General features: G+C 41.3%; 1 protein-coding gene across 1 annotated transcript in view; it reads right to left on the reverse strand.

The window, feature by feature from the left end:
* cdh23 (cadherin-related 23) overlaps positions 1 to 27,441 on the reverse strand; it is a 184,721-nt gene that overhangs the window by 103,292 nt on the left and 53,988 nt on the right. Inside the window, exons 7-9 of the mRNA XM_085800592.1 lie at positions 3,335 to 3,529; positions 3,096 to 3,224; positions 13 to 91 (exon numbers count right to left, since the gene is read on the reverse strand). Of these exons, the coding sequence (XP_085656718.1) occupies positions 13 to 91; positions 3,096 to 3,224; positions 3,335 to 3,529 (403 nt within the window). The remainder of the gene's footprint in view (positions 1 to 12; positions 92 to 3,095; positions 3,225 to 3,334; positions 3,530 to 27,441) is intronic.

The following is a 27,441-nucleotide window of genomic DNA, read 5'->3' on the forward strand; positions in this document are numbered from 1 at the left end:
TGTGACTCAGACCTGAGATGATGGTGTAGCCGATGCCTCTCGGTCGGCCCAGATCCTGGTCAATGGCCGTTATCTTCCGCACTTCATATCCCTGCAGAGAAACACACACACACAAAAATGCTGAATATGCTGCATGTACTGTAGAGTTCACGGATGTGTTTTTGGCTAATTCTCTAGTCTATTATCAATGACAAGAAACCTTGTGTAAAAGTAAATGGGTATTGGCAAATTAAATAATCAATTTCTTATTTAATCATTTTTGGCCTCTGATACACACAGAATTACGGTATATTAGTTTCAGCGTAATGATATCGAAAAAATGCTTTTTGGCCTTGAATTAGTTAATGACATCTGGGGGACCAACTTGGAGATCATTTCCTACTCATATACACATTGTCAGGAGAAGACCTAGGATGAGGCTATTCTCCCACAGAGGAAGATGGTGTGTTTCTAAAACCTACTGTATTTCTACAAGGAGAAAAAACAAAAAAGGTTTTTTTTAATAATTTCATTGGGGTTTATTTCTCCATTCATTGTTTCAAAACACTCCAGCTGTGCCAATGAGTCTACAACTCGACACAACCACAGTATGGCAGTTGAGAAAAAAAAGAGAAATCAGAAAAAGAAAGAGAGAGAAACCTATTTGAAAAGTCTTTGATCCGCTGAGCTTTCTCAGCCTTAGTGCCTCAATCAGACACGGTGGTGATACTTAAAAACCCCTGTGCTGCAGTGTGAGATGGAGAGACCCTCCCTACTTCCTATTCCTCACCCCCTTTAGCTCTCTCTCTCACACCCAAGCAAGGCGCCTCCCATTGATCCTGCAAATTGTGTCTGAGGCGTGTTTATGCTCCATTTCTGCCAAAGCATCTCCTGTCATTGACCAATTACAGCAGAATCAATTACAAGCCTTTTAGCCAGACTGATTCACACCAATCACTGGCTGAGAGGGAAACACGCACACGCAAAAGATTTAGGGACAGACTAAGAGAGAAATGAGGGGCAGAGAAAGCGAATGAGGAGAAGAAGCGATGCTGAAGTAATATGAGCAATATTCTCGAGCTGTCCACACAAGTAGAATATGTTCAATCAGCCGTCAAAAATACAATCCCCCTCCTCTCTGACACACACACGCACACACTTACACATCTCTCCCCCTCTTCATCCTTTCATTTCTAGCTATACAGTGCATTACCCCCCAACCCATTCTCTGTCTTTCTCTTTCCCCTCATTGATTTGACAGCCAAATTGTGTTTGTCCTAGAAGGGGCTTAAACGTCAGTCCAAGCAGCATGGATCCACAGCTATAACAGCTAAAAACCCTGCCCTGTGATTTCATCTGAAAAAAAAATACATTCTTCTCCTCTTTTGTCAGAGTTTTCTATGGATGACGGGTTGATCGGCTAGAAAAAGAGAAGGAGCGACACAGAGAAACAAACAGGAACTGAGAGAGGCTGAGGAAGAAATAGAGGGGTTCTGTGTGTGCGTTGTGTGTGTGTGAGTGTGTGTGCACTCACACCTTTGAGAAATGACCTATGACAGGGATCCAAGTTTGATATCCCTTTACGTGTAAATGTCATGGGCCTTGAGAACAGTTGACACTCGTTCTGTCACTGTACGCCCTCGGCTTATCACCACCAAACACGGGCTAATGGAAATGACACATGCCCGTTAGAATACAACGCGAGGCCATTGGAAATGTGTGTGTATGACCGCAGTGCCACTGCTGGCCTATATTTCTGTATTTCACTTTTAGCGCTGTAGTTAGACTGTATCTGTTGTAGGGTCAAAGAAGCTTAGTAACAGATTTTGGTTACATGCCTGCCATGACCTCCTCTTACATGTAATAGGATTATACACTGCCCCCTATGGTTAGAGGCAACAGCTACAACACTTCAAGGCAGTTTTACCGAGACTTAACGCTGCTCCGCTGCTGTGAGAAATCTGGAATCCACTCACCAATATCATCTCTGTGATCCTGCATAATGCCACTCTTTTTAACCGCCTCCTCTCAAGTCTTCAGCTAACTTTGCACATTGCTTTTACTCTGTCCTGTTGCCTTTTCTCATTCCACCCCAACACTTTTTTTTCTCTTTCTACCCCCTCACACCTCCCCCTACCCCTATCTCCTTCCTCCTATTGTGACCTTCCTGGTGACAGCTGATGAATCAGAGAGTTGGGGAGACACCGAGCGTCGACTCCGTCACGCCCCGTTAATATGCATGCAAATGTATCACTTGACATTTCTACTACGGTGTGAGCAGTCCAGGGGACAAGGGATGGGTGGATGGGTGTTTGAGTTTGTTGGGGGGGGGGCTGAAAGAGAACAGGATACTGAGAGAGAACAGAAATAAGGACGGACACTAGTATAGTCCTGTGTGTAATTCATACTTGTAGAGAGACAATTACACACAGGAGTACACAAGTGCCCTTTTACAGGGAAATACTCCTATTAGCCACCTGGGAACCGAGCTCACAGGACTGAGTCAGGGGTATACAGGGAAACAAACACACAGTGTATCTGACACTACTTGAAATACAGACAAAGGTAAGGTCAGTTGGAGACCCCGCTGTACTTCTTGTGATACACAGACTTTACACTTTGCACGCATGAAGCAGCGTGAGCACATGAGGCAGCATGGTGAGATAAATCCTGTAGCCCCAGTGACCTTTGCTAGAGGCCTCGCATCCCTGAAGCAGGGGTGTAAATCTCCCACAGTAATTACAGTCTCCAACACCTGCAGTGCTGTATGCAGGGGGCCTGGAGCTGAGTTTGGGTGTGTGGATTCCTGGAGGGGGAGGGGTCTAAGGAGGGAGGATGAGAGGTGAGACATCTTGCCCTCATAATAACTCAGGCCTTTTTTTAACCATATTTCTCTTGCACCGACCCCAAACATCTCCTGAATAATAAAAGAGAGGTCTGAACATGGGACAGGAGGAGCTGGAGATGAACAATGAGGGGGAAGATAAGGGGAGAGGGCAGGAGAGAAGGATGGGTTAGAAGGAAAGTTGGGGGAGAAATGGACAGATTAGGGGGATTCACATAAAAGCTGCATGAAGAGGACACAAGGTATGGCAGTGTGGGAAAGTATTACTGACCAGGGGGACGTCCTCCTCTATGTTGGTACTGTAGGGCAGGTTGGTGAAGATGGGGTCCATGTCCTGGACATCAGTGATAGTGATAGCTAAGTTGGCAAGCCGGGACAGAGGTCTCAGTTTGTCTTGATCCTGACGGAAAAATATACAAAACAACAGTATTTTCATGTGCATTCATTTGGAGGAATATGTTGGATCTGTGTTAAAGCAGAAAGCAGATTTGATGCTCTGTGTGTGCTGACCGTGGCATTGACAGTCAGCTGATAGGCTGAAGTTGTTTCATAGTCCAGTGATCGAACGATGGTGACGGTGCCACGGGCCCCATCAATTGCAAAGAAAGGAGACAGCGGCTGGAAGGAGAAGAGAACACTGCCTCCTGTGCCCTGGTCCGGATCCGTCGCGTTCACCATAAACACTGATCTTCCTACTGGTGTGTTCTGAAAAACACATTCAAAAAACACACACACACATAAGCTTTGAAAGCAAGCCAACAGCAAGGTAAACACGATCCAAGTAAATAACATGATTAACACTGTGGTAGAATTTGAATTTTTTTCTCTCATTACAGTCATAAATGTTGAGGATGAATACTAATATACTAAAGGTAAGACTGAACCTCAGACCTTTATGTAGCTTTATACAGAAGCCTTAACTACAGAGGCACAGAGGACACTTTAATATTAATCATAATTATTGGAACACATCATCCTGGTTGGGGCTGTGTATATTCATTCCCTGCAGTCATTACTGCAAATAACTACTGTATGAATTCATGCTTAATCTTAATAAATATAAGCAATGATTAAGATAACTGCTTTGGCCAATCATTGATTGACTCAGCAGTGTTCCAGTGGCTCAAAAATGGTAAATTGTACAGGCATGTTTTTATCATTTACCATCGTGGATACAAGAAACAGGTTGTACACTTCTCCCTTAAAGGAAGAGCTTCGCACGAAACAATTCAGTCACACCTTGAGGTTTTGTATGGTTTCAGGCTGAGCAGAGTTTCAGAGCAGCAGCATCAGATAATGAGGTAAATGTTGAAACCACATATCAGCTCCCGCTGCAAAACTACTGGACCATGTGGCATGATTTGCAGGAAATCTGGAACATATTATGTCTGTTTTGCAGCTGTAAAAAAATGTTGAAATTTCTCTTGAATAGTTTGACAGAGGACTAATGAAATCATGGTGCTATCTCTCCATGTATTGGTCCAACCCACACCTCGGCGCAAATAGGGGTTGAAAAGATGATGACTACATTTCTATTTTGAGCTAAACTTTTCACATCCTGTGCATGGAAATGGTTTCAGAAGAGTGACAACACCCAACTGGCAGCAGAGTTTAATTTGGGTGCACAGGACAGATTTATGGCATCTGAGTTAGGCAGAGTGAAATCTTGTCTGCTCTTGTCTGCTGCAGCGTCACTTTGTGAGTTCCTCTGATAAAACAGATTTTGCTCTCAGCATAGGGCAACTTCAATGACTTAGAGATATTCCACTGTCAGAAAATATTTGTAACTTTGTTGTCTATAAATTGAAACATTGCCTCTATGCGTTGACCCCAAGAATTGCTTCAGATATCCAAAGGCCACGAGTTAAGGAATATTAACTGGGCAGAAAGGCTGTACAATTCCAGAGTACTGTTTGTCTCGGTCATAGTCAGCATCGGAAGTTGGCAAGAGGAAGAAAGAGAAGGCCATATAAAGAGTCCCCAGGTGTTGCTTGTCTGTATGTTTCAGGGACATCCTCATTAATTGGAATTTTATCTCAAAACAGCCACACACACACAATTAATAAGAAGCAAAAATGCCTGGAGATAGAAGGGGAACAAAGGTTGTGGAGGAGGATGGGAAACATCCAGGTATTTTACTAGGAAGAAACACAATGGCATAAGGCCACTGTTCTCTCCCTTTTGCTCATTTTGCCACTCACACACTCACCTGTGCACACACACAGTCAAGAGTGTGTGGGCTTGTTTACTGCATGGAGAGAGAGTGGCCACATGGGAGGGTCATGATGTTGAACTAAGCTAGGCTCTGAGCCAAAGCCAAAGTGACACGGTAAGCAAGCAGTTGACCCCACAGTCTGTCTGTGCTGGTGTCAAGGGAGTGTGGAGGCGTATTTACATGTGTGTGTGTGTGTACCTGTGTGTGGACATACCACTTGTGCTATTGTCTTGTCTCATTGTGTTAGAGTCTTGAAAAATGTGAGTTAGAGCATGTTTATGTTTGTTTGGACAGTGCGACCATGTGGGATGAGACACACGTTTACACCTGGTATTAAAATGCAATTTGATTCTGGACGCCTTACCCCTGTATCGAAATGTTCAATATGTACTCCATCTGCTCAACCATTTCTGAAAGTAGCCTGGCTTACATTGTGTTTGGACTGGAGACGTCAAACTGCTCTCACTTTGACCTTTGACCGTAAATGCCACTGAGCACTCCTTGCATGAGAAATTAGTTCAATTAATGAAAATTCAAAGAAAAAAGGAACAGTTCCAGTGGCTGGAGGCATTTGAAGACTGATGTCCACAGAGCCATCAGGGAACAAGAGGCTTATTGGTGTTAAGGGCGACAGTGCCGTCCAAGCAAGACCGGACAGTTCAACAGAAAAAGGTCCAGTTACAAAGTCATTCCAAAACAAATGGTAGAACAAGATTGGCCCACCGACCTGGCTGCAATGCCAATGGAAAATAAAGCATCTAAAGATGTAAAGATGGCTTATCATAAAGCTAAAGGTGATAATAACATAAACGCAAGGTCTAGGACAACTTGCCCATTTTTAAAATAACTCACGTAGAATTTTTTGCTTCAGAGGAGAGAGATCTGATCTCCATGATGATTAAAGAACACATTAAAAATACCAGGGATAAATGCAAAAGGCAAGATCAGATCATTCTTTATCTGGATAACATGCAGATCACATTTTACTACCAAGTGTAAACGAGGTGCGAGTATACGGACTTAATGTATTTGTAATTTGTTTAGTAATGAGTAATTAGTGTGTGTGAGACCCTGCTGATGCTCAAGGACATTAGGCCCTCACCAAGATAACACATACTACATGGGAGCAGGGTAAGGCTAAGTGTCTGCCTATATGACTTTACATTACCGCTGCCACAGTCGGCTATTACAGCCCTCTTCAGTCTCCCTGCTTCTGATGTTCTTCTTCCTCGATTTCCCCCCTTTAACTCTCTCCCACTGGTCTCTATGCATGCTTGAGCAGTGCTGGAAACGAGTCTGTCGAACCAGATTAAGCCAGACTGCCACATGGGAATTGAAGGACAGAAAGAGGAAAGAGAGAGCCATGTAGTGCAGCTGCAGGGGCAGACGAAGAGCAACAGATGCCAGGGGGAGCAACAGATATCACAGGGTTCAGTTTCTTAGCCTTGGAGTTGGGACCCGACTGAGTGGTCTGATGTAGACAGGTGTACATGGAATGTCTGAGACTGATGCATAGGACGTTAAGGCATTTTAAATGACAATAAAGAGGTTTAAAGTTATTGTTAAGAATATTTACTGTAGATTTAAGTGGGTAAATCACAAACCTCCACCAGCCATTTTAAAATTGAATGCTGTCTCTACAATTTGAAGGGAAAGCATGGGGCAGGGGAGAAAACATCCAAAAACATCAGCTAGACTCAGCAGTCTGATAAATTGGTCACTTTCTGCAGTGGTTTGGTCACTGTCGCTACTGCAACAGTCTGAGTGTAGCTGAAGCAGATCTGAGCGATAGTTGCCGAGTGAAGGAACAGAGTTACTAATCCACTCCTCCACAACAATAACTGCATTTGAATAAACATCTAAGCTGCATTTCTCTGATATGTTTATTATGCTTGTCAAGTTGTCTACTTATGAGAGAGCTGGAAACACCTGTAAAGGTACCCAACAGCCTGCTGCATGACACTGAAGTACAGGCACAAATGAAATGGATAAAAATGCACAAAATCAAACCGAGAGTTGAAGGTGAATTAATTAAATATTCTTGCTTTTGCTTGTTTGTGAGTGCACCCTTGAGTACCAGTAAATGTGTGTGGCATGGGTGTCTGCTATGTCAACTTTGCTTTGATGTCAAGGAGGCAGTCAATAGTTGAGCATTAGGGCAGTGTGTGTGTGTGTGTGTGTGTGAGCGTGTGTGTGTGTGTGTGTGTGTGTGTGTGCGTGTGTGTGTGAGCGTGTGTGTTCATGTACCTATTTCTGAAATGAGGGAGAGTGAATGTGGATGACATCTGGTTGAGAGTGAGATATGATGTATCCTTTTCTCCCCTAAAGCTTCCCGGTGTCTATCTCCCTGCACAGCAGCCTGTGAAACAATGAGTCATTAACAACGCCTGGTGTCATATGCCACAAGGTTCAGTAAATAACCTAATACACTCTTATTCCAATACATAAGCACATGGCAAACACCAGCTTTGATCGCTGAGATTACAGTGCCACAGTGTTCAAAGCAGTTCAAGCAGCAGCAACTCAGCTTTGCTGAGAAGCACAGATGACCAACTCTCAGCAGCATGTTTGAGTGTATCAGTGTGGCTCTTCAGAGGTCCAGGGTGGATGTGTGCGGCTGAAGATTATCTTTGAGCTTTATTAGACTCTGGAGACTCTGATGCCTTCTCACAGAATCACAACATAACCATTTCCCATTCACCTAATGCATTCTTATCTTCTTATTTTCCATTTATTCCCCCAGATGACTCTGGAGGTCAGACTGTGCTGTTTGCATAAACAGTATATTCTAATACTAAGAGAAAAACAATAAAGCAACCTATTTAAACAGGTGCCTTGGATCATCAGGCCCTCATGATGAATTTGTCTGCATTCCAGCAGCAGTCCACCACTGCAAACCTGTCTGTAATCCACTCACTGGTTCAGACATACGGTCTTCTGCTTGGCCTTCTCTACCTGTCTAGGTCTCAATAGCTTCACCATTCAGACATTGATTGGACCCGTGTGATGCCAATTACAAGTCAATATGTGTGGCCAGGCGCAAAATGCTAGACAGTGAATCCCTCCGATTTTAATAGCCTATAAGACTGTCCAATCACTTCTCCATAAACAAGCAAGACAATAAACAATACCCAGCAAGGGCCGAGGTGGCCAGTGGCCATTTAACTGTGTGCTACTGAATGATAGTTGACATGCATTGTATGTGTCACTCTCCATTCCTTCACTGGTGCAACAGCCAGTTGCTTAGCCACGGCTCATATTCCTGCATAAACACCTTGCCAGTGCTCAGTAGCTTTTGAATAAATGGGCACTATTTCCATTGGGAAGTCGAATGTTAAGTGGTGAGACTGTTGGAGAGGGATGAAGAGCGTTTCCTGCTGTGTCTTATCTGAAGTGCACTGCAGGAATCACCCTCTTCTCCCTCTGAGAGCTACTACTTATGGAAGGAGAGCAGAGGAGACATATTGTACTCTATATACAGGGAGACAGAGATTTAAAGGAAGAACATTCTCTTTTTGGGAGCATGTTCACACATCGTGTTGTAATTAATTCAAATTTTGCCATCAGTGATCTCTCATCACAGTGATGCAATATATGCACATTTTTGCCACATATATTTTAAACACAAGACTGTCATGACCCACTGACAGTTTGGGAATCCAAAGGGCTTTTCTGCAAAGAACCTATTGTTGTCTGGGACGTCAAAGTATGAATACAGTAGCTCAAGTATACTGCCTGGAGCAGATAATGTCTCTCTTAGTATGAATTCACTTTGGACTTCTTGAAGAAATGCCGATCACAATGTATTCCATGTGTGCCAGTGCCTTGGTTTATTTTTCATACAAAGAGCCACAGTGTACAGTGAAGCTAGAATAAAATGATAGAATTCAAATGTATGTGCTTTTCCATATTGTATCTCATAATTTCTGAAATTAATTTGAGTCTACCTGTTTCATGTCCATATTGTAACAAACATGATTCTGCACTGATCAGTTATGAGTTTTAAATTAACACTACCATAAGCTTTGCTATAGCTACTTGGTGTTTTGGATGAGACAATGGGGAAGAAACTAACAGTCCTGAAGGAGTATTTTAGGAGAGTCTAGGTTTGATTGTTCGACAAATATCTCATCGTTATTGTGCAACAGACTGGTGTTGCCAACACAAGATTTTACCAGCACATCCCCAGAGTGTGGCTGGGTAGTGACAACACCAGTCCGCATGCTGGCCAGATACCTTCTGCATGACAACCTTAAGCTTTTTGTCTGTATGATCACATGTCAGCTACAAATATCAATATAAAAAAAATATCAATACAGGCAGTTTCCTGATCTGAGTGAGGATTACATGAGAATGATAGTACTACAAAAAGTGACCAGAAACAAACTGATTATTGGCATCAAGATTTTAGTGTTCTGCTGTAATCATGTTACTACACCATCTTCTGCACCTCTCCCCCCACTGAGGTGCACAGTGAGTCAAATACTGAAGCAGTGCAGTCAAGCAAATAAGCTCATCGCAGGAAATTACTTGTTCACTGGTGTGCCACTGTGTTGCACACTTGCGGCGACATACTGTATAAACAGTGTCCCACGGACTCTCAGTAGACATCCCAGGTACACAGATCCATAGAAGAGTGTAAGTCACTACACAATTAATAAATGTTCTGAGGAACACAGTGGGCATCATGATTGATGATTCTGGTCCTTCAGCCAAGTTCAAACAATAGGGAAGAACGGGATTGGACCCAGTGACCAGTCCAGCAAGCCAACTGAGATCCTGTGCAGAGATGGCTGAGCCCAGCAGAGGGACAGTTATCTCTGCAGCAATGAAAACAGTTGAAGACAACTGAAGACCAACATGCAGTACTAACTCACTACTAATTCAATTTAATTTTTGATGGATATTAGCAGAATCAAGGACAATAAATAGATTTCTAGGAAGAACTGTGAATTATTGGTTGTTGGTTGGACAATGAACAAAGGGTCTGCAGCTTCCTGTATCTTCTGTAGTTGATACTTTAGCTGTCCAATTCAATCTTGGGATAATGTTTGTAGTTTGAGTAAATGGAAGTGATAAAACAGAGTGAAAGAGTCTGATTACTTTTCAAATCCTCTCCAGGCACAAAATGGGGAATAATAGATAAAATATGACAGAATGCAAGTTACAAGTATGAAAAAGACTCAGAGGAAGACACCCAGTGAGAGAAAAGAAAAAAGGCACAACACAGTTATGAGCATAAGAACAGGAAAATCTGTCACTAACAGCCATCTCTAATAAAGAGGGGACTCCCCATTCTCTTTTAACTGTACCTCTGCTGTATTATAAAGAGGGGTTTACACAGCCGTCTTTACCGTCTGTGTTGAAGGCAGCAGTGAAATTCTTTATTGCTGTGGGCTACATTTTAGGTTTAACATAACAAGGGGACTTCTGGGGCCCTGGAGCGTCAATGCTAGCCACACCTCGGGACTACATGGCCCAGCATCCCTCTGGGACCTTGAGTAATGACAGCAGCTAGAGTCCACTGAGGACTGGAGCAGTAAGTGTAATGGATTCCAGTGGTTAAACATCAGCTCTCTGCTCTAGGGAGTCCTTGAGAGAGTGGTTGTCAGAGTGTGCGACAATGCTCTGTCCAACAATGACTTAGTTTAATTCATTATATGTCACTCTAGTGTTGGAAGTACTGAGGCCAAATTCACTGAAAGTGTGAAGGCAAATTATCCTCTTCGGGTGCAAAAACTAAAAGCCCCAAATTAGTGTATGATTTGTCAAAGAAAAAAAAATTACACAAGTCAGTGGACACATACAGTGCTATTGACAGCCTAGTGAGAGAGGACAGTGAGATATGAAATATAACATTTGAATTTCTCTGCATTCTACCCAGCACTTAATAGTCATTATCAGCCAGAATGTGAATTGTAAAAAAAGGAAATGATAAACATCTTGCACTGATAGCCTGCCACTACTTTTTGGTTAAAAGCAGAGTAAATAAGTAGTATTTGTACACTGCACTTTCCCTTTCCCCTTAGGAAATGTAGATTTGTCTCCATTACAGTTTGTTTAGTGTTCTTCTATTCATCTGCTAAGTGCATATAACTGGTAAATATAATCATTACCATTTTTGGCAAACTCTCAGTAAGTTAATACATCATCTGAAAAATGACCAGAAACAGCCCTAAGTGCCAGATCTATGCCAGCATGCCCAGCCATACTTAAGTTCTTAAATAGTTAAGGATTTGCTTATCTATGATATTTACAACAACACAGACACTGCATTGATTTTGTGTTTTCACATGTTCAACCTGATATTTTCTAGGCAAATAGTCAACGGTTCAGTTATTATGTGAACACAGAGACTTAAGAATAAAATACCATCAGATACCGTAGATGACAGAGATCTTGCATTGTGATCTGATAGCTCATTGATTTTGTAATAGTTTTATAAATATCCACCGATCATTTTAACTTGCTGTCCCTTGGCACTATCCATGTTCATGGACATTCCTCTCAGTTACCTCTCTATTCAGTCACGACATGCCATTTTTGTTATTTGAAGTCAAGTTGACTTTTTGTCCTACAGTACCTGGTAAAGGCCATGGCAAACCGACAGACTTTTGAGTACAATGCTCTGCTCTTATTTTGTCAGAAATGTTAAAGACATGATGATTTGCAGGGGCAGCATTGGGGCTTTGGCCCCCTGCTGCTGACAGCTCCAGAGGCCCAGCTGTTCACTACAATAGAGCTATGATTACACCTACACTTCTCGCAAGGTTCTCAGTTCCTCCCAGGCTGTCTGCTCTCCGCTTCCAACGCAGCAGGTATGTGATTGTACCAGCTCTAACCCTTTCACTTCTTGCCTCTTACAACCTCCGTCCCTCCATGACTGCCTCCCACATCTGCAGCCTTGTCACTCTACCACTGGCATTATTCTGACCTATGCCAGGGAATGTATTGCAAAGTAAAGGATCTAATAATTAGGTGAGAAGCATGAGGAGCAGTAGATGTTAACTTTAAAAAAAAAGCTTTCCGTCAAAATGTTTCTACTTTGTGATTAGCTAGCTTTACCTTTGTGGCATTATTTTTTTATTTCCATGTACAGTATGAAGTTGAAATTATATTAAGTATCTGAAAAAAAACAACTGAACCCTTGCAGCTGTAGAGAAGTTTAGTGAGTTTTTAATACCAACAAAATATTTTGTATTCAATTATTTTATCTATATGAAAAAAATAACTACTCTTGATTTTACACAAATTAAAAGAATACCTAGTATTAGCTCCTGACTATAGTGTTAAGTGTAGTGTTAATTATGAGACAAATAAATGTCTAACCTCACATAAAAAAATAAAAAAAATAAAATAATAATAATAATGGCTTGGATAGCGCTTTTCATCATGTCACTCAAAGAGCTATGGAGAAACTATATTCATTCATACATACCACATTCACAACGGTGGTGGTAAGCTCTGTCTGTAGCCACAGAAGCATGCGCCATGTCCCGTCTGATCACCACCAAATTCATACACATTCACACGAGGCAAAGCTGTCTTGGGACACTTCACCCAGGCCCAGTCCCCACCCAGACCCACCAGGTGTCCCTGTCTTGGGACACCTTACCAAACACACAACGACAGTGACTGGTCTGGAACAGGATTCCAGTTATTGGACGACCAACTTTACCTCATGAGCCACACATATTCAGGCTTCAAGCTCTTTCAAAGCAATCTAGGAAGCTTTTGGAGTGCTAAGTAACACTGTCAACTACAATATGGGTGTAGATCTGTCAAAAGTTGATATAAATTACTTGCTCCTGGATGAAATTTCAATTACAGCATGTCATGTCTATGGTTATTACCATTCTGAGCGAACACTTGTTACAGCCATTTCTTGCAGGTAGAATTCAACATTCTGATTCCCTGCCTTGTTGCATGTCATTTACATTCTTAACAGACTAAAACAACATGCAATTTGCATGTGACAGTGAAGAATCCAAAACCTTTTCAAACGTAGGACTCAAAAATCCACTTTGGAAAAAAAACCTAGTTTTAGCCAGTTCTGTGCCAGAATGTGTCACTTTTACACATATTTTTGGATCAAAGTCACAGCCCCTGCAAAACCAAAATCAGCCTAAAGGCCGCCCAAGTTCCCCTTCTATATGGCTAGCCTTTCTATTGGTAAGATATACCCTCAAACACAATAATATAATCCTGTCCACAGCAGAAGAGATTAGATTTAGGGATGAGCTGTCATTGATCCATTGAAAGGAAAAAAAGATCACAAGTATAATGTTAACACCCAAAAAGGCCTGAATCACAAACATATATCAGAATCATCTGTATGTATCAATATACTATAGAGAACATAGCAGCTTCACAACTATATATAACACAGAATCTAATATATAAATAGGTGACAATTTCACAGTGTGCAGCTTTGGCAGTGATGCTGAAGCAGGTGAATCATGAGAACACTTAAATTAATCATAGAGGTGACACACACAGCTATATTTCACATTTGAAAATTAGCTTATCAATAATTCACTGGTATTGAAACAAGACTAAGTGTCCTTCATATGCGAGACTTCAGCAGTAAGTAGGAAAATTATACAAAAATGATTTATACCCTACTGAAGAGTCAGAGTGCTATACTGTAGCTTACTTTGAAACACTTTAGTTCTCCAAATAAACATTCATGTACTGTGAGAGTGGAATTTGTAGTTGTTTGGCTGTGCACCCTGTGACTACAGGGACTTTAGGAGAGGCAGTAGTTTGCCAGATGTTGTGTTATATTGTGTTAAGCTGTTCTTACAAATATGTCCAACACATTATGTAAACATCCCTTCAGAGGCCCTGTTCAGACCTGGTATCAACATGTGTCTTGAGTGATATGATCACATGGATAGCTTTATGTATGGCACTTCACACCTGGCATTGAAACATGACTCCACATGTGTCTTGACAGACCACTTGTGATAAACTCTCAACTCCCTGCTCTATGCAAAAACACGGTGCTAGTCTGTGGCCAAGGACAGTCAGTTGTAGAGGTGGTCCTGGAGGCATCTGAATTCACATTGCTAAAATAATGTGGTTACACATCCCAGTGTGGTCTGAGTGATCAGATGTCAAATGCATTTACACACACACATACAGTACATACAGTATACCCGGCCTAAACCTAATTATAATCCTAATGCAAAAAAAAAAAAAGTCTTAAGTCCCAAAGTTTGCTATTTAAATATCTGGGGTCCAGCGTTTTGGTCCCCACAAAGCTGCTGTATGCCACCTATACAGTGGGTTCCAACAAATAGGTGGCACAAAGCCACTTATGCACACACAGACTACTACACAAATTTCTTGCAAAGACATGTCATGGAAGAGAGTTCCTGATGCATTCATATCCATCCATAGTAAAACAAGCCCTCACAGGGCGATAACAACTTTAAACATAGTGCTCACAAACCACTGAGACCAAAATGTTTGTTGTTACAATTCGACTCAGGTTATAGTTGTAACATGGCTGTGCAAAGCTACACCTATGATAACGCATTGGACACTGAGGGGCTGAGGAGGCGTAATGAAACCCACCTCATAAAGCCCTTCAATCTTTACAGTCTAAGTGGTAAAGCTAGATGGCTGATGCCACCACTGCAAACCTGATTGTTGAGTGGTATCTTGAGCTGAGCTTGAACTAAGAGATGGGCTACTGGAGTGACAACATGCAATTTGTTGATATGCTTATCCTGCTGATAAGCACAACTCCAATTCCAGGAATGATGTATTCCTGGAAGAGGGACCGCTGGTAGGGAGGTTTGCTCTGACACTGAGGGGTGGCTGGTATGCTTTGTACACTGCTCATTAAATGTGCACTGATTCTCCAGTTCTGAGCGTGTACTGTATGTCTATAAGAGTGAGAGAGTGAAGGTGGAAATGAAACTGAAACTCCTGTTTAACAGTAGGTAACCGTGACTGTAAATTTGATTAGTGACACTTGAAGACATTAGTAAGATAGCCATGCAATTTTTAACTGTGAGATATATACAGAAAAAAATCCTCTGTGTCATGCCAGTTCTCGAAGGAACATATCAACTCAACCCTCAAAATTAGTATTTTCTTTTTAGATAAACAGATGAAAGAGATTGAATAAGAGTGAAAAATGCTAAATATCTGTCCAGGGATCGGTCAAACTCCTGATTTTGTGCAAGCTCTGGCAATGAAGGACAAAAAGCTGCTTGTAAGCTGCAACCTCCAGGTCATGTCTTAAATGACAAAGAGTTTACACCAAATTATATTGTTAAAATGTAATACTTTTGTTTCATCAAAATTCAAAAGACACACAGAAGGAATGGATTAAATGGTTTGTTTTCTTTTTTTCTTTTTCAATTTTTTTTATTGATTTGTGAAATTCTGCATTACTACATTTCTGCATCTGTCCCAGACAGCCCTAAAGCAGCAGGTGCATTAGTGACAAAAAGCCAGTGAGTGAGTTCTCCAAACAGTATTTTTCCCTTTCTCTTGTTCCCTCTAACCCCTGAACATTCCTGGGCTGATGGCAAGAGACATTGTATGATGAGGTGAGCTTAAATGATGTGAAAGGCACATGCCCACTCTTAAAAAGGGACTTACAGATGTATCTATAAATGACAGTTAATAATAGTGGACTGGAAGCATCTGTATTCCCAATCTTATGTTCTATCTGAAGAACTGAAGCTGTTTTAATAGACTATGATTGGTCTTGTCAGAAAATCAATTGCTCTCCTCACTGGATTGACAATATTGTTTGAATGGACTTCTCTCACATGGCGCCATTCATTTCCTCCCTTTTCCAATAGTAGTTAGACCTTTCCTGGAAATTGATTTGACCTCCTATTTCCAGTGAATTTCTGTTAAACTGGTCATGATTACATAATACAAGACATAATATGGAGAAAGTCTTTGTGTGTGGTCTACACATGGGCAGAAAAAAATATCTCACATTATAAGCTTCTTCCATTTTGTCTTATGCTGCTTCTCTGTGTATCCACTCTGTGGCCTGGCTGAGTGAAGGGCCATTTTCTGGGGAAGCACTCAGCTGAACAAAATGATCTCACACCAACAGACATCGAGAGGAGCTGTTTTTGAAAGGCAAGGACAGCCTATAAATGTATGTGTTTTTGTGCGGCTGTATTCATTATATAAGTGAGTTGATGGACCTCAGGTGCGTATCTCAAACCTGGGCCACACCACTAACCTTACATGTGTGTTTGCACGTGTGAGTTTGCATTTGATAATGGCCAGGAATGATAGAATGAGAGTGTGCTATAAAACTACTGCCTTTCACTTAATTGTGTTGACACAATATTATTATAGTCTACACCATAATAATAATGTACTTATATACTTCAAGATATTATTTTCCATATATTATTCTTGTGTTTTGTGATTTGGATAACTTTCTTCTCAGATATATAGTGCTTATTTTTGGCCACAATATAATCCAGATTATATAATGGCCAAATATAACATGTCTGGAGTACCATTACACCAACAGACACAGTATAGCCTACAAGATCAACAGTCTGATGCTTTGTGGAACAGGGTGGTCCAGGATGGAGTCAATTTCTTAAGCCCTACCCCCCCCACCCCCTCCACGTCTGTGTTTCTTGCGGTGCATTCGCACGGGATAAGTAAAGTCTGTATTTAACTCGAATTAACTGACATTATGGCCCGGATGTGATGCCAAAACCGCACGTCGCAATCCATTGTTGCGTGTGCAGTGTGAAAGCGAGATGGCGGCAACGCGGAAAAAGAACAGGCATTGGAGCCGAGAGGAAACCCTGCAACTGATAGCAGTGAACATGGTTCACAACCATGTGGGAAAACATTCACAAATGCCGCTCATAATGTCCACCGCAGCCTCCATGTTTCAACCCGTACAGTATGGTTTCAAACAGGGAAGAAGTAGAAAAGGCTCGCAATAAAAACAACAAAAACAAAAAAACGCCCCTCAATTACTGAGATGCAGATTCGCACGGGACTAGTTTTACCACGGGACGTCGGTCTTTGGTGAAATATACTGTAGTAGGTAATTTGCGGGGGAATTTACTGACATGGCGCATTCGCACGGGATTAAGATCACAGACGTCCTCCGCAATTATTACTGTACAAATTACCAGAGGTCCCCAGGTAATACTAATCCTGTGCGAATAGGGCTTTAGTCAGGATAAGTTTTTCAGTCATTGCATTAGCCCCTCAGAACTGGGACTTTGTTCAGAGAGACCATTTTGTTGTAATGTTGTTGTCAGTGTGTGTTGCACTTTATACATTATACTACACTGTGCATTAACAGTGAATAATACAATTGCAGTACTTCATTTCTAAACAAACACAAATGCCATACTGTGGGTCGTTTGAGCAGCAGGTGATTACGATCTGTTTGGTTTTAAGGTCATCCAATGGTGGTAGTAATTACTGTATGACAGGAGCAGCAGAAGTCTGATGACATAGTATTAGACGGCCAAAATCTCTCTGAGGATGAGTTTGACAATGGATAGATTGATCAGTTTAATGGCCTGAAGGCTCAGAGTTCAGGTTCATGCATTTGGAATTACACAGGTTGCAACCGGGATTTAAGTCAGAGTAGTATTTCAGGTAGTGGTCATGGTCAAAGTAAGGATTTTAAGAGATAGGGAATCATTGTAGCCACTGGGTGGGTCCTCATGAGGACAAGTACAAGGATGTGTCTGTGTGTATAGATGGAGCCTTTTATCTGTAGAGAAAAGAAACAAATAATGTCTTTATCTCCTGATCAGTCTTCTCCACCAACTGCCTAAACCCAGCCTCCCTGTCAGAGCTCATGGCTGACTGCCTCCAAAGAACCGGGGCTGTTTGTTTAAATGTAAAGGTAATCAGGTCCAGCATGCCGCAGGGATCCACCCAGCCAGCGAGAGACAGAGAAGGCAGATGGGTGGATCCCGGGGGAAGGGTACAAGGACGGGCCACAGTGCTAAGTCCTGCACCCTCTTTCTACCTGTTAGGGATAGTAATCTCTCTCAATAGTAAAAGTGAAAGTGAAAAATTTGTTTTGTTTAAAAGGTGCAACCTGTAGCTTTTTTTGAACTTGAGGTGAAGTGTATGAGGGCATTTACAGCTTGGAGACACACAACAAACCATTTCTGTGTTTCTGTGCTTTCCGTAAGGACATTAAAGGTCTTTTAAGTGTTTAAGTTTAAGTTCTTTGGTCTTGGTCAAGTAGGGTGAAAGCAGATGTTCTGATGGTCTGAGAGCCCCAGACTGCCTTAAACCTGACATTATACTGTCCAAGGATTGAATTGACTACTACAGTTAAAGGTATTGGTAAGAAAGCTTTCGGTCTCTTTTTTTCTTACTAAAAGGGTCAATGGACTATATAAATACTGTGAAAATGCCAAGGGACTTGATCCATGGAGAAATAGACTTAAGAAGATGTGCCTTAAAACGTGCCATTGCCATAAGCTTTACTTTTGTGATCTCACAGCTATACAGTCAACTCCCTCAGCCTTGCACAGAGCACAACCCTCTGTTTTAACTTCATTAACAACAAAACACCAAGCAATCATATCAAACTACAAGAACAATGTTGAGGAAATGCTGCAACATTGTCAGATGTCAGGAAGCCAATATATCAGTACTCAGCCACCCGCAAGGATAGCAATATTGTGGATATAGCTTCTGTTTTTCTGAAATACTGGAGCATTTTACTTGTAATTTGAGTGTTTGTGTGGCTCAGTTTAGTGCTGACTCACCATCACAGTTTACATTTACTGCTCAGTTGTAGCAGACTACAATAACCTGTGGTTGACCAGGCTGCGACTGACTGTGAAATGTCAATCAGAAGAGAAGCACGGAGTCTCTTTTAAGGAGGCAAAGTGCACGCATAAGTGTACATTGTAAAAATACAGGTAGTTCATGTTATGAATGTGTGGTCCTCAAGGAAAAGTCACATTTAGTAAACAAAAGATAATTAACTACCTTGATGAAATACACTGAGACGTAAATGAAATGAGCCTGTTGTTCTCGCACATTATTTTCTTGTTCCTCTTCACTTCTCCTTTTTTGAGAAATCATTTTTTAAAATAGAATTAAATGCAAATTAGAGTGGAGCTGATGATCATATAAATGGCTGTTGCCTAGGGGAGCAAGGCACTGGCTTTATTTATTTATTTGTCATATTTTTCACAGTTCCCCCATAAAACTCTAAATTTAATCAGTCCACCCTTCAACAACACAGGGAAATCAGGGACTAGTTGAAGTATCTTTGGGTTTGTGCATGTGGGCAGCTATTTATTGTGTTTCTGTTGAGATATATGTGACCAGAGGCTAGGAAACAGACAGAGAGATTAACCTGCAGCATCCATCGACCTGTACAGCTTCATTAACATCATGTAAACTGGTGCTGTACATTGTTCAATTAGCCGGGCCCTGTCTGCTTTTGTTGCTCCATATTCATAATCTTTACTATTCACACTGAGGGCAATCAGCTGTAAAGGTTCACATCTGGAACAACATTACAGAGCTCCATAATACAATACTGAACTTTACGTAGCGGCTGAAAAGCATTTTATAGCAGCTGGATTATGTTTGCACTCACTCACCAGTACAAGCGGTCTGATTTGAATTCACTGGGAGTGAGGGAAACATTCTTTGGGCAATTGCCCAGAACTAACACGAAGGGGAGAGATGAAGTGAAGAAGTGAGAATAGATTTAGTCAAAGACATACAGAATAGAGAGTCTAAACAAAACAACAAAATCAACATGAAAGCTGACTTCAAATCAAAATATCAGTTTGCTGATTTGTCATTGACTTACCATTGATAGGTTGAATTCTCACTTGAAATGAGTCACTGTGGCCAAATGACTGTATCTAATCTATGCTAAACCTGCACAAAGTGTGACTTCAGACACAGGTAGGCCTATTTTGAGGTTTCATAAAGATTTTATCTTTCTGGCATGAAGGCATTCTTTTCTTTCCATCTCTGTAACTGTTACATGCACACAACCCTGAAAACAGACTCCCCGAATCCTCAAAGAGACCGCATTGCTCCTTTTTTGGTCTTGTTTCAAAATACCTTCCAGTTTATGCATCTAAAATTCTGTCTAAATAGTTTACACTTGTCCATGCAGATTGTATGGGGTAACATGATGTCTTAAAGGAGACATATTATGCCCCTTTTCCACAAATAAAATAGTTCCCAGGAGTCTCAAAGACATGTCTGTGACATGCTTCGGTCAAAATACCCTAAGGATCAAACATCACAGCACTCAAGACAGCCCTGTTCGGAACGGCTGGTTTCAGTGCCTGTTCCTTTAAATGGAAACAAACCACTGCTCACCCCGCCCTGTCCCCTCTACTGGTACCGATACTCACAGGTAGGGGTGATATTATGCAAATTCGAAAACAAATTTCTATGTCAACTTAGGAAACAGCCTGTAAAACCACATGGATTTCAACCGGGAGCCTGCAAATTACAGATTTATTTTTGTCAATTCTCACATTTTGGGGGCCAGAGGGCAAGACAAATACCCACATATGTTAAAGAGCCTTCAAAAAGTGATATTTCCATAAAATGTCCTCTACAGCATGAAGGTCATGAAGAAGTTTGAAACTACGGTATTAATTGGTTACGTCTCATTAAAGGGATAGTTCACCCTAGAATGATATTTCGCTCATTATCTACTCACCCTCATGTTGACTAAGGGCTGGAAGAAGTTTCAGAGTTCACCGTCCCTTCTCTGAGTTACAGGGGGTCTTGACGTAGCAGTGCATTTCAATGCCACGGTAGCAAAGGGATACCAGAGCTCTTCGTAAAAAAACACACACAAAAAAACATCCAAATACCATGATGCTCGTATGTAATGTCCGTCTTGTGCTGAAGCCCCAAATTGCGTAATTGTCCCGAAAAAAATTAAATAAGTCCACATTCCAAGCATGTTTGTAGCATTAGCTCCTAGTGTTGTTGTCCGGGTCTTCCGCTGCCAGCGCGCATGCGCGAGGTTCGCACTGATACTGAAGACTCGAGTCGGTCTCAGTGCGAACCTTGCGCATGCGCGCTGGCAGCGGAAGAGCGGACAACAACACTAGGAGCTAATGCTACAAACATGCTTGGAATGTGGACTTATTTAATTTTTTTCGGGACAATTACGCAATTTGGGGCTTCAGCACAAGACGGACATTACATACGAGCATCATGGAGGTATTTGGATGTTTTTTTGTGTGTGTTTTTTTACGAAGAGCTCTGGTGTCCCTTTGCTACCGTGGCATTGAAATGCACTGCTACGCCGAGACCCCCTGTAACTCAGAGAAGGGACGGTGGACTCTGAAACTTCTTCCAGCCCTTAGTCAACATGAGGGTGAGTAGATAATGAGCGAAATATCATTCTAGGGTGAACTATCCCTTTAAGGGTTTTCACAAGGTGCCCTGGTTTTCTGAAAGTCGGGCGTAGTGTTTTTTTTTTTGTTTGAGAGGGGATTATTTCTACATAACAAATCTGTGGTGATTATGCACTCCTCGTCCGACAAAGAGGAAGTTAAAAAAAGTTACTGGCAGGTTGAAGCAGTTACTTTTAAGCTTTTCATTTTAAAAGTGGTAAGGCAATTGTTATTTCTTTTCGTTTGAGCCTATACTGTAGCCTTTTACTTGTACGTGATGTTATGCCTCTGTTTCGAGAATGCATCCAAAATCACACACTGGTGGTCAGCACTTTCTCTGCATCGATTCTTTCCTTCTTTTTCAGTTTAAACAAATAAAACTTCCAAAACGAGGGGTCTCCTTAATGCTTAATGGCATGGGCATGGTATATAAGGGCCTATATTGGCTCACATCATCCAGAGAATGATGAGCAGGAGAGAGAACGGATAATGTTTTCTCCTGCTCCACTAGTATTGTTTCCTGTAGAATTTTATAGTGGAGATACTCTAGTTTGTCTATAACAGGGAGTGTCTCTACTAACGTCAGATAAGGTCATACATTTTCAATCAAATATATTTTCCTTATTAAGCTCCTGGAAACAACATGTAGTGATGCTGTGTCACAAAGCAAAGGCCACATCAAATGAGTGAGGGGACCGTTTAAACTGCACTGTGTGAGCGATGAGATATGCCAGGTTTAGTTAAGCAAGCAATTGATTGATCCAGCACATTGTATGTTCATTTCAAAATAAATAATCATGGCAGCACTTCTCATTGTAGGGAAAAGAGAGCAGTTTTTATAAGCTGCATTTCCCGCTGTGGTAGAGCCAAGTCTGTGGACTGTGCAAAGCGTCACATCAAAAGAATCCACTATGATTGTTAAAAAGTCAACTTTTAGTTCAATTTGTTGGCCTTTCACGGTATCTGTTTTGTATTATTCTGATCTACTGACTCCATTTGTACAGAGTGTTCCTTTGAATCTCACTTTTCCTGGTTGGTATGCCATAGCGTGTCTCAGTTCCCTCTAATTTCCATTGCAGAGGATACATAAGAAATATCTAAATCAATGTGAGACAGCAACAGTGCCCAGTGTTTGAGGCAGATGACCGAGAAGCTGCACTTTACACAGCGTGTTACAAAACAAAGTGTACAGCCAAACATCAGGCCATCACATCCCAGCAACATCACATGAGACTCAACGTGCAGTCCGCTGCTTTTCAATAGACACGCTGCTCTCTGTCTACTGCCGTCTTTCTATCCTCTCTCCTCTGTGTGCATTTGTTTTCCAGTCTTTTGTGCGTTTTCTCCACATCGTGAACTCTGTACCCCTGAACCTCTCCGTTCTGCAGTCTGGTCTTATAGGTACACTGCACTCTATATCAACATCTCTTTCTATCCGTAGCCTCGGGCATGGGGTATCGTGAGGGCAGATGGGGCTCTACTTCCATGGGTCTTAATGTCTCAGGTATCACACACACACACACACACACACACACACATACACACATACAAATATACATGCTTACTTTTCAATAAATAATTCACCACATTCAAGCTATTGCAGATGGGTCTGACTACACATATCCAGACTGCCTTTCTCCTGCACTATGACTCCAGGTGCCTTAATTTTCTCATGCATTATTCCAGTGCTTGAAGAATGCCACTGATAACTCCCCAAGGTAAAGTGTGTTTAGGTGTGTGCGCGTGCTTTAACTCATCGCTCATATCTCCAACTTTCAGCAACTGGAGTATTAAAATGATTCCATCTGCTTACCAGCTAAGGAATTCTAATAGGACTGGGGTGTTTGATGGGCAAACTATCATGGTACACTGAGATGTGTATTAGTATGCAGAAGTTTTATTTTCAATAACTGTGAGTGGAAGAAAGCAAGAGGGAAAATAAGGAGAGGCTTAGATGATGGCAGAAAAATCAGCCTGGTAGAAATTATGAGCAATTAGAATAAAAATGTCTAATTTCAATCTCAACATAATTATCAGCCAAAAACATTTTAATCTATATTCCAGGAAGTCTATAATAGCCATCTGCTCTGGTCATAGAGTCAGTAACGTTGATGTACTGCAATGCTCTGGCAATTTGTCAAAAACATTAGATTACTTTGAACCACACCAGGCTGGTTATTTAGAACAAAAAAACAGCTTTCATTTTAATGACACAACATGTCTATACATAGTGGGTCTCATTCATGAAACGTGAGCAGCACGGATTTGTGTGTAAACCCTGAGCAGCGCAAATTTACGTGGATTTCCGCATTCATCAATCTTTTAGTAGTGCTGATTTTTTCGTAGCTACTCACAAAATCTACACCTGCTCCTGACTGTGTGTAGCGCTTGTGTAAATGTAGGAATGCAAATAAATACTGCTTGTCACTGTTGAAAATTACAATTTTAATCCGTATTACTCTCTCTCATGTTCAAAATATGCCGACGCCTTTGAAACACGTAATTTAAACATGACAAACAATTAGAAATATTTGGAGAGAGAGACGTTTTAGGGATCGGACACGCACAAACACGTCAAGGCTCCATCTAATGATGATAATAATCTGATATAAAACCGGAAAAAACTTTTTTGTGTTGCTACAGTACAGGCTCGGTGGGCGCACACTTCACCCTGCGCAGCAGCGCAGTCGGCACCGGTTTGGATGGAGCTGTGCCTGTGACAGACGGCTGGTGCTTCTGTAACAATATTAACCTGAATATATAACTTCATGTGTTGATACAACCATGCTCCTCTACAGCTGAGGCTGTGAAGAGCCTCCTCCTCCCGTCACTGCTGTAGCTCTGTAGTTGTGTGTATTTTTTTATTTTTTTTTCATGTTTCATATCGAACTATTCTGGCTTTACTTCTTAAACGGTTCTTTAATCAACCAAGGATAGGCCTACTTAATTCACTACATCTGTTTCTTCCCTCCACGCCTTTGACCTGTCCCAGTCACACCACTACTAACAGAAGAGAATTAAATATTTTTTCTGGACTCCACTTCACCCAAAATGACTTCGATCCGTGATCTCTCTTTTTTTCTCTCTCCCTCTTTCCTCGTTTACGTCATGGCCGCAGGTGAGCAGGATGCACCTACCTCCTAATATGGTGGTCAGGATCTCCTTATATGGCTATTCATGTATGGAGATCTATGCTAATTGCTGATCAAGGGGGCGTGTTGTTAGTTTACGATGGGTTGGCATTCATGAAGTTACACACGTGTTTACGATCAAATCTGAGTTTCCCGCACCGTTCATGAATCCGGAGTAGAGTTTTAGTAGCGTGAGTTTTTATGTGCAAATCTACACACAGATTTACTCATGTTTCATGAATGAGACCCAGTATGTGTGAACTGAGAGGATTCATACTGCTGCTGAGTGAAATTTGTGTGATACCCTGTATTATACTGTATAATTTTATCACTGGGGCTTCCTGTATGTTCTAGACCTCATGACAATGGAGTTGTGTACTGCAGATCTAGATGATAAACAGTACATTGTACTGCCATATATCAGTAGTACACTACAAAGTCAATATAAAATGTTCACACAGCCCACTCCAGTGATTTCAAACATACTCCCCAAAGCTCGGGTGTAATTTGAGCTCTAACTGGAACAGAACTGAATTGATCTGAAATGAACTGAAGTAAATGTGAAAGTCACATACAGAAATACAAACAGATCTGAGCAGACTGAGAGGCTGTACAGAGAAACCGCGGCACTAGTGGGGTCCGTTTGCAATCACTTCATGTAGCTCTGCAGCAGAGAGGAGTGGGGACAGAGAGATAAGCAAGCGAAGAAAAGTACAGCATGTAGGAAGAAGACTGACGTGAACAAGACAGAAACACTTTCACTTTCAGTTTATCACAGAAAAATATATCTAAGTGTTACAAGGTTTAGGCTGTGTTCTTGTTGGAGATAGATCAGTAAAAAGCACGGGCAGCACTAATGACACCAATGTAGAATGGATGTGTATAATTATCTCTTATATGAAGTGATCACTGCATGGCAATTGGTATTTTCTGCCACATAGCAAATATCCCAACCTGTTATTTCCACCATGCTCTTTCCCCTTCCATCTCTCTCTTCATCTCAATTAGCAGAAAGTGACATTGTCAAATTAAATTACATCCTGTTGATGAGACATGACACAAGTGGAGTGCTCAGTAGAGATCAGGAGGAATGTTAGGACTTGTCTGAGTTTTGGATCTCAATCCCCTTTGCTCATGCAACAACATTTTGTAATAGATTCATTTATTGATTCATTTAGCAACTCCTGAAATGTTGCCTTAGGTTTTGTATTAGCAGTAGTTCCTAAATGTCTGACACTTAAAGTAGCTGAATTGCAATCCAATAGCTTTTCTCCTGACAAAAATGTCTCAATTTTTCTCCTCTCTCCTGCTTCCTCCTTTTTCTTCTCTACCACTTTAACCTACCATTTCTATAAGCTGGGTCCTGGCGGGCATAGAGGGAAGAGTGGAAGACATGGGAGAGGAGTGGACGAGCACACAGCTCAATTATACATCAAAGCACTTATGTTGGGGACATGGAAGGGGGGGCCAAGAAGAAGGGGTTTCAGTTGGATGAGGAGGGTCTCTGGTGACAGGTGGCAGTTGTCATGTCAGCTGCTGACTACAGGAAGCACTGACCTTGCTTACTTATGGGAGGTAATACTGACTCTTCTCTTTCTACCGCTTGGCATAAAATTAAAGAGCACCAACGAGTCTCATTTCACCACAAAACATCTCAACAATTCTCCTGTCCAAAGGCCTTTTAACTGAGCAAATTTAAAAACCTAATAATTTACTCACAGCCGAACAGTGAATCACAAACGCTGTATTCTGCTTTACTCCCTGAGGCAAGGAGAAGACACCTCACATAATTCTGTCAATTATTTCCATTTCATTAAAACCCAGATAATGGTTTAAATTACTTGAATCTTTTTTCACGAAGAATGACATTGAATTTGAGATTTTTGCTTGACCTCCGTTTCTTTAACAACTGATTTCCTGTCCTTTGTTTTCTTATTTGGCTCATTATTACTTTTAAAATATTAATTAACTGCATCCAGTCAAACACACTTGGCTTTTCTAGGTTTCTTAAGCACCACAGTAAGATAGTTAACTGGGATAGAAACATGTTGATTGATTCAAATGTTCATATTGTTAAATGGATAGTTCAACATTTCCGTCTCGTAACGTTCTGTTATCTCATAGCGTGGTGAATGTGCAGGTCACAACTTGTCGACCAAAGCGTTTTATAGTTGTTGGATTGTGTATTTGATGAGTTTGATGAGGGAAACCAAGAAATTTCATTAGCCTCCGTAGCGTATCTATAAGCAGCTCGCGGCTCTGCTCCGCCGTTCTAAAAATAGCTTGCACTGACAATTAAACGTAACAAATGTACTCCTAAAACGAAAGGGATTATGGCAGTGGGCCAATTTGTCAACATGTTGAACTATCCCTTTAAATAACGTATAGCTAGTCATTATGTAGAATGCAAAATGTTAAACTATTAGTTATCTTGTCCATCAAGTCTTTGAGATGCAAAGGGTTAAACTTGTAAAGGGCATGAATGTACTAAAAATATATCTTTTTCATCTGCCAATGTGATTTTGATCCTTCTGTGGAGGCGCAGTAGAGAAAAGTTCATAAAAACTGAATCTGCTGTACTGTAGATCGCATAATGCACTGTCTTCCTGGGAATTTGACAGAATGACCAACGATGTTGGGTCGAGAGGCCTAGTTTCTTCTATTCAGGAAATGCCAAACAAACATGACACTGCAAGACGACACCAGACTGACTAGAATGACAACCTGAGAATGAAGCAGAGATTTGACAAGGATAGGCTGCAAGTTGGAGCTTAAACATCTGTTTGCCACATTAATTAGTTTGAGAGTTGTTGTGGTTGTCACATATGCCTGCTGTAACATAGAGCTGTAAAACCTGGGATCTGGAGTGTAAATTGAACAACAAATAGA

The sequence above is a fragment of the Trachurus japonicus genome, chromosome 15 (assembly GCF_045865225.1).
Source record: "Trachurus japonicus isolate A0001 chromosome 15, Traja_1.0".
NCBI classification, from domain to species: Eukaryota; Metazoa; Chordata; class Actinopteri; order Carangiformes; family Carangidae; genus Trachurus; species Trachurus japonicus.